Below are 12,263 nucleotides of genomic sequence, written 5' to 3' on the forward strand. Positions count from 1 at the left end.
GCCCAGAAGTCTAAACTTTAGGACCTGTTGGAGGACACTTTACTTTTGTGTGAGTGACTTTTAGCCAAAAAGAAATAATAAAATGTGTGCTGATGATCACCCATCAACCCAAACACAGAGGGAAATGTTTCGTGTTCCCCAGTCATTTCCTTGTTTGTGATGGACTTTTCACTATAAATTTTTAAGGTTTATCGAATTGTAGTAAAGTGACAGATCTGAAGAAAATATATTAGTAAGGGAATATAATTTCTAACAAACCTTTAAAAGCTCATTCAGCTCATAATAAACATTTATTAAACTTAACAAATATAGAATATTTTTATATATGTTAAATTCTGAATATTCCATTTATGACCAAATGTGAAAAATCCCTTGTACTTACTTTTCAGTAACAACATTGGCCGCACAATTGTGTCCAAAGTTTTCTATAAAGGTCTGTACGTCTTGAATGAGTCTTTCCATAAAATACATTGACAAAGAACAACAGGTTTTAGATAAAAAAAAAAAAAAGTTATGTAATACTTTATATTCTGCTAATTGAAAGCCTCAAAATAAACACAATTCTACCCATGTAGGCACTTAATATAAGTGAGGTCAGATTGAGGTAATGGCATGCTCACCTTTGATCACGCCTAAACACAGTTCCAAATACACAAGCCTCAAACACTAGCTCACTATAATTTCCCGCATTTGATAAGGACCCTCGGGACTCATCTGAAGCAGTAGCTACCCAAGACTGGCAGCAATAAGTTATCAGTGTATTGAAGACTCCGGTTTTTATAGCAGACATTTCAATCATCTTGTATACAATCTGAAATGAAAAACAATGGTCACCCTAACCTTTGACGAAGTAGATGTTTTCTCTAAAAAAAAGTAGTGTTGCTAAAACCTAACATGTGACTTCATTCAAATGGTAGTTCCAACATAAGCATGAATACAGTCTAAAAAATTAAAAATTCTTTGTCACTAGGATTCTGCAAGATGTTCAGTAATCACAGAATGTGAATCTTCATTTCTCAATAATAACAAAATTTTACTAATGGTGACATTTGCCTGGAACTGTCCAAGAAAAGCCACTGTCCACCTAGAATGAAAGGGAGGAAAATACCTCCCCCCACAGTTTAAGTTTTCTTTGCATTTTGTCAGTGGTTTCCCTCCCCTTAAGGCAGCAAAGACCTTGGTCTCTCAAGTGTGTGACCAAGAAGGCAGCAGGGAGAGCAGGGTCATAAAAGGGCATATGTCCATCTTCCCTTTAGATAAAGGCAGATGCGTGTTCGTAGGCCTGATGTCACTCCATCACATGTGCTCCCCACTGTGTATCAGTGTTTATAAATGCAAATGCCTCCAGAAATCAGAAGTTCCCTGTAACTAGGTTACATACAGAGAAATAAGTCTCATACAAGAAAAGCAACAGCAGCCTGACCGGTGGTGGCATGGTGGACAGAGCATCAACTTGGAATGCTGAGGTCCCAGGTTTGAAACCCCAAGGTCGCCAGCTTGAGCACTGGGCCACTGGCTTGGGCCCAAAGATTAATTGCTGGCTTGAAGCCCAGTGTCACTGGCTCAGCTAGAGCCCTCTGGTCAAGGCACATATGAGATGCAATACATGAACAATTATGAGTTGGTGGTTCTCATCTCCCTTCCTGTCTGTCTCTCTTGCAAGAAAAAAACAAAAGCAATGGTAAGAATGCAATAACAGGCCCTGGCCGGTTGGCTCAGCAGTAGAGCGTCGGCCTGGCGTGCGGGGGACCCGGGTTCGATTCCCGGCCAGGGCACATAGGAGAAGCGCCCATTTGCTTCTCCACCCCCCTCCCTCCTTCCTCTCTGTCTCTCTCTTCCCCTCCGGCAGCCAAGGCTCCATTGGAGCAAGGATGGCTCGGGCGCTGGGGATGGCTCCTTGGCCTCTGCCCCAGGCGCTAGAGTGGCTCTGGTCGCGGCAGAGCGACCCCTCGGAGGAGCAGAGCATCGCCCCCTGATGGGCAGAGCATCGCCCCTGGTGGGCGTGCCGGGTGGATCCCGGTCGGGCGCATGCGGGAGTCTGTCTGACTGTCTCTCTCCGTTTCCAGCTTCAGAAAAATACAAAAAATAATAAGAATGCAATAACAAGTGGCACCGAGACCTGCCCTCGGTGCCCAGATAACACGAGGACTGGTATGGACTGGAGAAGAGGGATGGGCAGGTGGTTGGGCAGCACCTGCTCTGTGCCAGGAGACGGCTGTCTTGTAGGAACAACCAGGGTGGCCATGTCATCCCATTTCCTAAGGTCTTTATGCACATCTCCCAGTTCTTGAAAGCTGGCAACACATTCAAAGTTTTAAATGTCCTATGAACCAAAGAGCACACGTCTGTGAGGCAGATGTGGCTCAGGGACTACCATTTCACCTGCCCTCTGACATCTAAGATTCTTTTGTTCCTACTCCTAACATTGAAGAAGGTTCAAAGTGATCACTGACTGAATGAATAAATGACAAATCTAACATGCAGTCACAAACATAGCTTTCTTCCTCCTTATGTACTAAAAAGAAACCCACTTTTTAAAATTTATTGGAGTGACAATGGTTAATAGAATTATATAGGTTTCAAGTGTACTTTTCAGGTAAAGCAGTCAGACCCATAGAAACAGAAAGCAGAATGGTTGCTGGGGGGATGGGGGAAAAGAAGTTTAATGAACACAGTGTATTATTAAGTGTATTATTCCTCTTGCAGGATAAGAATGTTCTGGACAGCCTGACCAGGCGGTAGTGCAGTGGATACAGTGAGTCAAATTGGGACACAGCGGACCCAGGTTCAAAACCCCAAGGTCACTGGTTTGAGCATGGGCTCATCCGGTGTGAGCAGAGGCTCACCAGCTTGAGCGCAGGGTTGCTGGCTTAAGTGTGAGATCACAGACATGACACCATGGTCGCTGGCTTAAGCAAGGGGTCACTCACTCTACTGTAGCCCCCTAGTCAAGGCACATAAGAGAGAGCAATCAATGAACGACTAAGGTGCCACAATGAAGAACTGATGCTTCTCATCTCTCTCCATTTCTGTCTGTCCCTCTCTGTCTCTGTCACACACACACACACACACACACACACACACACACACACACACAAGTTCTGGACAATCTGTCACAGCAATGTGAATACACTTAACCGTCCTTAATGTGCTCCAAAATGGTTAAGATGGTAAATTTTGTTAGTGTTTTTTTACCTCAATTAAAAGAGAGTTACCTCTTTTATTTTGAAATATGCCTGGCCCTTGATTTCTGCGGCAACGGCAAGAACTTCAGTATCAAAAACAAACCGAACAAATGCTTTTAAGTTAGGCCAGAATATCAACTGGGTGTTGCTTAAAGAAGATATAATTCTCCAGGCCATGTCAAAAGCCTCTATGCAGACAGATTCAGAGGAGGCCAGGAGCTGGTACGGGGAAAAAAAAAGAAATGCATAATTATCACTTAATTCAGAACCTGATGTCAGCTCTCCAGTTCCTCTCCAGCTCATGGCTCCATGTCCTACCTTGGGGACCAGCAGCTTCATGCAGTGGAATACGGGAAGAACATGCTCCGCAGGAAGGACAGTGAGGGCGCTGAGCGCAGACCGCAAAGTCCTCGCTGGCCTCTGAACAGCAGGTAGAGTGGGTTCCAGAAGGTCACCGTCCGAGGCTGGGATAAGGGAGTGGTATTTTTTCAGCAGAAAAGAGAGACAGACCCACTGATCATGAATGTATTGTGCAGCTATTTTCCCCCATCCTCGAGATGATGACTCTTCAAAACAACTGAAACGAAACATCAAGTCATTGCGTTGTCTTCTCTTAAGTCTGTCTCAGTTTCATTTGCATGTGTACACTCTCCTTCCGAGAGGAGAAATTAAGCAGTAATTATTAAATATCTTGTCTACCAAATACAAGGAAACCACATGGACATTGATTTTCTTCCTAACTACCCTAAAAGTAGGTACTTTCATTCACTTTATCTGATTCAATGAAAAAAAAAGGGGAGAAAGTTCGTGAGTTTCCAGGAATGGAAATGAATAATGTGGTAATACATGATCATCCTGAATGCAGCCTCATCCCCAAGTTTCCAAACCCTGTCTGCACTGCTGGGTAGTCACCACAATGACGTGGACAAGAGTGGGCTTTTCAACATGAGCAGTAGACGCCTTTTGTGGATGCACTGACTCCGGGGGCCAAACACACCTGCTCTGATCCTCTGGGTGTGGCTTCTGCAGCATTTGATTGAGTGGAAGGGAGGCAAGGAACCTCTCCGTGGGCCCAGCGTCCAGGGGGTCCAGCTCCAGCTCCAGCTCCTGGTCAGTGGCCCCACACACCATGGCCAAGGCAGCCATGCTGACCACTCTCTGAATCTGCCTCCCCTGCGTCAGCTCCTAAGGAGGAAACACAGCAACCATCACTTTCCAGGAGCGGTCCTCCTGTCAGGACCAAGCTACCCTCTCTCCCTTCCTGCTCCTAAACATCAGAGGGCACAAAGGAAATCCAGGGCATGCATGCACTCTACAGACGGGCAGTGAATGAATTTAGTGACAATCAAGCGCAGCTGGGAGACTGAGCAGATAGAGAGCCACCTGGCAGGCTGGTTCTAGGACAATACATGACAGACCTGCCCCCATCCCACCCCCCCACACACACGCACCGGTCTGTGAGTTAGGACTCTCAGCCTCCTCCTACTCAATTACAAATTTGGATTCAACAACCCCATGAGTGAGTCTTATTTTAATGTTAGCTGAAATATGTCTTAATAAAAGGCTCCAGGTATATTTGTAACTACATCAATCAGCTGTGTGCTGCTTTTGGAGGTGACTTGGGAGCCATGTGGCTGAGGTTTGAGTCCTGCTGTGCACTCAGAACCAATGTGACTGTGGACATACTGCACCTTGGTGTTCTGAGAAATGGAGCAGCCACAAATCAACCTCCAGCTTACTGTAAAAATGAAATACATAGGCCCTGGCCGGTTGGCTCAGTGGTAGAGCGTCAGCCTGGCATGCAGGAGTCCCGGGTTTGATTCCCGGCCAGGGCACACAGGAGAGGCGCCCATCTGCTTCTCCACCCCTCCCCCTCTCCTTCCTCTCTGTCTCTCTCTCCCCCTCCTGCAGCCAAGGCTCCACTGGAGCAAAGTTGGCCCGGGCACTGGGGATGGCTCTATGGCCTCTGCCTTAGGCGCTAGAATGGCTCTGGTTGCAACAGAACAACGCCCCAGATGGGCAGAGCATTGCCCCCTGGTGGGCATGCCGGGTGGATCCCAGTTGGGTGCATGCAGGAGTCTGTCTGACTGCCTCCCATTTCCAACTTCAGAAAAATAAAAAAAATTTAAAAAATGAAATAAATAGGGTGTCTCACGTAAAGCACTCAGAACTCTACAAGGGGGAGCACAGGGGAACAAACCAGGACAGCCTGCTTCCTACTCAGAAGGAAGGTTACAATTACCCACAGTAACTGGAAGGCAGGAGTGCAGGGAGGAAGGTGGTCACACAGAACCAGCACCCAAGAAACCCAAGCAGTTCTCCCAAATATGCCCGCAGTGACACCGTTGCCAAAGGAACTTCCCACTATTGATTCCATCCCTTCCCTCGCCCCCGAAAATATACCGTGTCTCCACAAGGAAGTTTAGAAACATAGCCAACATACAAAATAAAATTCAGTGTTACTTTTGAGCCAATAGTCCTTGTTAATCTTCATGTAATTCAGCAAATGACTAACGAAAGCAAACCCACCTTTAATACTGTGTGTGGTACATGGTTTTCGCCTTTCAAATGTATAATGTACTAAGTTGTACTAGAAAAGATGCCTTATCATTTTAGGGCAGTTCTTGAAAACTTTTTTTAAAATTAGATCCAACTTCAGTATTTATTCTTTAAATTTTATTTACTGATTTTAGCAAGACAGGGAGGGAGGGAGGGAAGAAGGAAGAGAAGGAAGGAAGGAAGGAGGGAGAGAGAGAAACTTTGATCTGTTCCTGTAGGTGCCCTGACTGGGGATTCAACTGACAACCCCTGTGCTTCGGGATGATGCTGTAGTCAACTGAGCTATCTGGTCAGGGTGAAAACTTTCAATTAGGTAATTAAAGCAATCAAGTAGCTTCACTGTCTTAATTAGCAGTCCAGACTAAACTATGATTCAAGTCAACCTTATTAAGCACTTACCATATTAAGTAAACACAACTAACACTGATTGAGGACTCTAGATCCCAGGCACTGTTCTAACATGTATGAGCTTGCGTTCATTTTCACATCAACACTATAACCCTCATTTTGCAACTGTGGTGTATGGGTGTATGTGCACAGAAAAATTAAGTATGGCAATTTCCCCAAAGTCACAGAGCTAGAAAGGATAAAGCCAGGATTCACCCCGATGGAAGGCTGACTCCTGAGCCTGAGCTGTGACCACTACACCTCATTATGTCATGCTTCAGAAGTGCCTCTAGTACTAAAATCCAGTGGAGAAGACATACATCTCTCCAAAAACAAGTGATGAAGAGAAACACTATGTGGACGCAGAAGGAGCAATAGGAAAATAAAATTGACCCAAGAAGGCCTCTGAGAAAACGTGGTCTGAGTTGGGCCAAAACAGGCCACTGATACATGTATACTGGAGGGAGGGAGGACACTCTCAGTGGGAAGACTGGATGGAATGAAAGCCTAGATGGGGAAGGACGTGACACATGCCCATGGCCTTGAAACTCTACCTGGTGGCCCAGAGCAAGGCTGCACAGACGGAGGCAGTGGATGACAATGATGTAGAAAGCCAGGTCTGGAGGCTCTGGACACTGGACTAATGAATTTGTACATGTAATGTGCCACATACTGGGACATGAGCAAGGAACTAGTGCAGATTTCTTTCCTAGATCTAAATGATGTCAGCACACCTTTGTTATTACCATATTTCCCCATGTATAAGACGCACCTTAATTTTGGGGCCTGAAATTTGAAAATAAATGTATTACATAAAGTTATTGAACTCAAGTTTTATTCATCATAAAATTCATACAACTCATCACTGTCAAAACTCCCATCCAATAGCTTGTATTCATCTGTGTCTTAGAACAAACCACTGTCTTCAACAATGAGTGCAAACAAGCACAAAAAAGTGGGAAATGCAAGTAAAAAAATTTACAACCACTGTATAAGAAGCACTCAGTTTTTAGACCTCAATTTTTTTTTTAAATGGTACATCTTATGCATGGGGAAATATGGTATATTATGGGAGTCTCAATCCTCATCAAATACTACAAATAAAAGACACAATTTTAAAAATTAAGTTTCAGCAGATGCCTTTTATGATATCAAAATACTGTACATATACATAGCAAATATATAATTCATGTAAACCTACTGGACAAACCCAAGCCCCTAGTCACAGAGGGTTACCTGTGCCCTGTCCGTGTCCTGAAGATACTGAACGGATGCATTTTCCAAAGCAGAAACCACTCTCCAGAGGGGGTTACCCCTCTTCCACCCCACCTTCAGATGGAGATCTGTAAGCTCAGTTAAGACCTGAAGGTATAAGTGGCAACAATCCAGGTCTGACACCTGAGAGAGACAATAAAGAAACAAGAAGGCCCATGATTTTCACAGAACTACAAGAGTTCAGACAATGTAGTTTGTTTAAAGCACTAAAACAGGACACTGATGGGAGAAAACGCCATTTCCCCCGAGAAGCTTCCCACACTCCCTCCTTGCAGGGCAAGGACCTCCTTCTCTATACATCCTCAGTAACCAGCCTTTAGCACAATTACCTCACAAACCACAACCGACTCTCTGGCTCCCACCTGAGTTGAGACCTAGGAGGGCAGAAACTATGTCCCACTAGTTCTCACACCCAAGGCTAATGCATCATCAACAGTATCACTGACAGCAAAGACCACTTGCTCTGTTTCAGGAAGGTCACCACACTCCATTCTCACAAGGAAGGTGACCATCCCACTTTCCTAAGATGATGGTCAAGTATCAGAGAGCTTAAGCAACTTACCTAGCATCTCAGAGGGGGAGAGGCAGAACTAACCGCAGGTCTTTTTGGCGCAGACCCAGGCAGAACTGGGCTCCACTCAGTTCTACCACTCAACAGCTCTGTGACCTACATCAAGCTGCCTAAGCTTATCAGGCTTCTGTTCCTTATCCACACAATGAGGAGGGTAGTATGTACCCATCATGAGGCTTTTGAAAGAACTGAGAAGTATGCTAAATGGACGGACAGTTAGGCCTCAATTATGGTTGCTATGCCAGTTAATACGCCCTCAGAGGCCTCAAAGAAAGCACATGCTTCTTAATTTAATGTTTCACTGAGCAACCCCTATGAGCTGGGCACTCTGCCCAGTGGTGGGACAGGCTTCTGCAGCTGGTTGGATGACAGTCACGGGGTGAAAAACTGGAGAAACTCTCAGGAATGATAGGGGGTCTGTTGTGAATACCGAAGTGTGAGAAATTCAACTTGAGTTGTCAAGAGCAATTGGCTGAGCAGGTACAAAGGTCTGAAGAGATCTGGGGTGAAGATGGTGATAGAGACAGACAGGAGGGTCCCTGAAATAAAGAGAAGATCATGGCGACAGAGAAACAACGGGAGGAAGAAAACAGTCTGGGCCGAGATTTAAGCTCCTACTTCCAAGGCTACATGGTAGAGGATGGACATTCAGAGAAAATACAGGAGTAAGAGACACAGAAATGGGCAAGCCCAAGACAGGACAATGTCACAGAATAAAGAGGGCACTGTTGGGGGGGGGGGGGCAATTAACTGTGTCCAGTGGGGCCAAAGAGTCAGGAAAAACACATTTGAAAGTATCTGTCAGTCACTAAAGTTAGGAGACAGTCATTCTGCATCCTGACCGAGGTGGAGGCCAGAATGTGGGGGAGTCTGGGTCCAGATGGGGTCCCAGAGGGGATGTGGAGTTGAGCTGAGAGACTCTGGAAGCTGTCTCGGTGCTCACGAAAAGAATGCAGGAGGACAGGAAAGGCTGGAAACTCAAAGAGAGAATGGTCAAGGGTGGAGAGTCCTGGAGAGGCTGGAGTAGAGCAAGCCAGACCCGACCCCACCAGGACTGGGAGATGGGTTTGCTTAGGCATAGCCCACAGTTTGAAATGGAGGTAAGTCCAGCCCAAGGGCACGAGGTAAGTAAACTGAGGCTGCAGTGCAGTGCGAAGGAGCCTCTCCCACTCGGAGACCCTCTGCTGGCTTGAAACCAGCTCAGAAACTGACAAACACTGAAAATCGGACTTTTTTCCCTGGGAGCCGGTTGTGGAACATGGACCATCACCCACTGAGTAGTGGCAAGTGGGGAAGAGAGTTTTATTGAACTTTAAGCTATCCAACAAATACATACTTGGGAATTCTAATACTTAATTTATTAAAGAGAGCATTTTTCCAGATAATTTTAAATTATCAAATACTGAGTTTACTATTTAAAACCTTTGTACCTAAAAGATAAAATCACATTAAGCTTTCCCCTTTTAAAGTTATTTTTAGCTTCAAACTCCAAACAAAAACACTTATGTTATATAATGTGCACATGAAGGTTTGTTATAGCTCTTCTGTGTATGTCTAAATATTTCTAGTCCTGGCTGGTTGGCTCAGTAGTAGACTGTTGGCCTGGCATGTGGAAGTCCCAGGTTCGCTTCCTGGTCAGGGCACACAGAAGAAGCGACCATCTGCTTCTCCACCCTTCCCCCTCTCACTTTTCTCTCTCTCTCTCCCCCTCCTGTAGCCATGGCTCAATCGGAATGAGTTGGCCCGGGTGCTGAGGATGACTCCATGGCCTCTGCCTCAGGCACTAAGAAGAGCTCGAATGCTGAGCAACGGAGCAATGCCCCAGATGGGCAGAGCATCACCCCCGGTGGGCTTTCCAGGTGGATCCCAGTCAGGATGCATGTGCAAGTCTGTCTCTCTGCCTCCCTTCCTCTCACTTCATTAAAAAAATTCTGTAACCAAAATAATACTGATAATAAAGTGATACTGGAGCAAAACAAACAAAAAGTTAGAATTTTAGTCTAGTTAAAAATAAACACTCCCACTACAATGTTAGCTTACTTAAGCAGTACTCACTTGGAGGGCTTTTTCTTTAGTTTCTTGCCCTTCTATCATAACATCTCAAGTCTTTCAGTATCAACTTGTCCTGTTATATTTTCATACTTGCTAATCAGCTATATAATGTGCTTATTTAACTAATGTACTTAACTGGGTATTATAATAAAATTTGTTAAAATAAGTATATTTTCTTACATTATTGACACTAATAATTCTAACTGCTTCAACATTTGTCCCTAGGGACTTCAACCAAAAATTAAAAAAAATTAAGAATAGATACTTTTGTAAGAATTGGTATTTTAAAAATATTCTTGAAGAAAGGGAGAACATTATTTTTTTCATGAGTCCTAGAAAAAAACAGATGACATGAAAAGTAGAGACAAAGAAAACAGGTACACTCACCAAGCATCCTCTTATCTTAGACCTACTCTTCCCACCCATAACTCATTGCAGAATCACTCCCAAGCTTTAAAAATGCAGATGCAGCGAGATCTGGTCCCATCCCAAACCTGCCAAACCAGAGACTCTCAATCTTAGAACCAAATATGCACCCGATATGCTAAGCACCACAAATAAGCTGCCACCAAAACTCTCTAAACCTGGGGAAGTAGATGTATTATCTCCATTCTGCAGGTAAGAAAACTGAGGCTCAGTAAAGCTACATAACATTCCCAAGGTCACAGTTACTACCCAGAGGGAACTGGAACCAGAAGACTCCAAAGCTTCTATTTTCTGCTTCCTAAGGCCTCTTCTTGAGAAATTATCAATTAATTTTCTTTTCAGTTTAACACTTTGCCTGCAGTCAGTCATCACTCCAATATTGAGGGAAAGAATTAAAAAGTCACCGATGAATACTTACACTACTCAGTTCATTCATAGTCAGTCTCCTGAGAAGAAATTTGGAGATGCTCTCTGTAGTGGACACAACCAAGTCCTGAAGGAGGGTAAACACCTCATCTGTACGGGAAAAGTGTGCAACTAAGTAACAGAAACAGTTGTTTGGTACAAAACACACCAGTCTAGTAAGAGTACAATTCCGTTAAGCATGGGTGAGTCACCCAAAATGGATTCCAACGATACAGTCATTGATTCCACCACTGGGAAACAAGCCGTTAACCTTAGAAACCCCTCAGCAGCTTCTGCTCTGCACACAGCTACCAACCCAGACTGAGAAATCATTGCCAACAAGTTTATACTAAAAGAAATGCTAAAAAGTATGTTCTTTTCTTTTTTTAAACAAAACGGATATGATGTCACAGAGAAATACAGGAAGGGGGACATGAACAAAGAGCTAAATGACCATCAGTACACAGGGGATGGGATGGGCTCTTCCCTTGAGTTCTTTAAAATGTGTTTAATGGTTAAAAGCAAAAAATATAACATTTTATGACAGAGTTTTCAAAAAATGTAGATTTAAAACAACTATAACATTGTGGGGGGATAAAGGTGCCTATAAGGTCATCACGTGTCTACATTCACTTCAAGCAGTAAAATATGAATTCGACCTGGATGTGGAAAATTAGGTTGTGCACACTGTAGTCTCTACAGCATCACAAAAAATCTTTGGACAGTTAGAAAAGACCAATAAATCAAAATAGAACCCGACCTGACCTGTGGTGGCACAGTGTATCAAGCGTCGACCTGGAATGCTAAAGTTGCTGGTTCAAAACCCTGGGCTTGCCTGGTTAAGGCACATATGGGAGTTGATGCTTCCTGCTTCTCTCCCCTTCTCTCTCTCTTTCTCTCTCTCTCTCTCTCTTCTCTAAAATGAATAAATAAACGTAATTTTAAAAAATTAAAAATTAGAGGTCTTCTTTGCCTCCCTTGGCAGGCCTCCCCCTCTTCCTCTTGACATCAGCTTGTGTCTTTGAGTAGGTTTTTTCCATGCAACACTGGTAGTTCCTGATGGGCTGGAGCACTACAAAGGCACAAATGGAAGTTGATGCTTCCTGCTCCTCCCCCATTCTTTCTCCCCCCCCTCTCTCTATCTCTCTCTCACCTCTGTAAAATGAATAAATAAAATGAAAAAAAAAAAATTTAAAAATTTAAAAATTGCTACTTTAAAAGAAAAAAATATATAACCCAAGATAAGGTTCAGACTGCTCAAATAGGCTAAAAGAGGAGAAAAGACATAAAAAAAACAAGAGTAAATAAATACAAAAAAATAAAATGAGGTCCTGGCCAGTTGGCTAAGCAGTAGAGCATCAGCATGATGTGTGGATATCTTGGGTTCGATTCCTGATCAGGGC

At 44.0% G+C, this 12,263-nt stretch overlaps 1 protein-coding gene across 5 annotated transcripts in view; it reads right to left on the reverse strand.

The window, feature by feature from the left end:
- The window catches only part of TARBP1 (TAR (HIV-1) RNA binding protein 1), a 75,848-nt gene that overhangs the window by 32,271 nt on the left and 31,314 nt on the right, over positions 1-12,263 (reverse strand). For 3 of the 5 annotated variants that reach the window (XM_066382265.1, XM_066382256.1, XM_066382283.1), the window contains 7 exons: positions 10,874-10,971; positions 7,368-7,529; positions 4,183-4,370; positions 3,504-3,762; positions 3,216-3,404; positions 621-811; positions 383-454 (listed from right to left, as the gene is read on the reverse strand). In XM_066382265.1, coding sequence (XP_066238362.1) covers positions 383-454; positions 621-811; positions 3,216-3,404; positions 3,504-3,762; positions 4,183-4,370; positions 7,368-7,529; positions 10,874-10,971 — 1,159 coding nt within the window. The remainder of the gene's footprint in view (positions 1-382; positions 455-620; positions 812-3,215; positions 3,405-3,503; positions 3,763-4,182; positions 4,371-7,367; positions 7,530-10,873; positions 10,972-12,263) is intronic. The other 2 variants (XM_066382274.1, XM_066382293.1) reach the window with 2 other exon arrangements.

Source organism: Saccopteryx leptura, chromosome 1 (assembly GCF_036850995.1).
Source record: "Saccopteryx leptura isolate mSacLep1 chromosome 1, mSacLep1_pri_phased_curated, whole genome shotgun sequence".
In the NCBI taxonomy this organism is placed as follows: domain Eukaryota; kingdom Metazoa; phylum Chordata; class Mammalia; order Chiroptera; family Emballonuridae; genus Saccopteryx; species Saccopteryx leptura.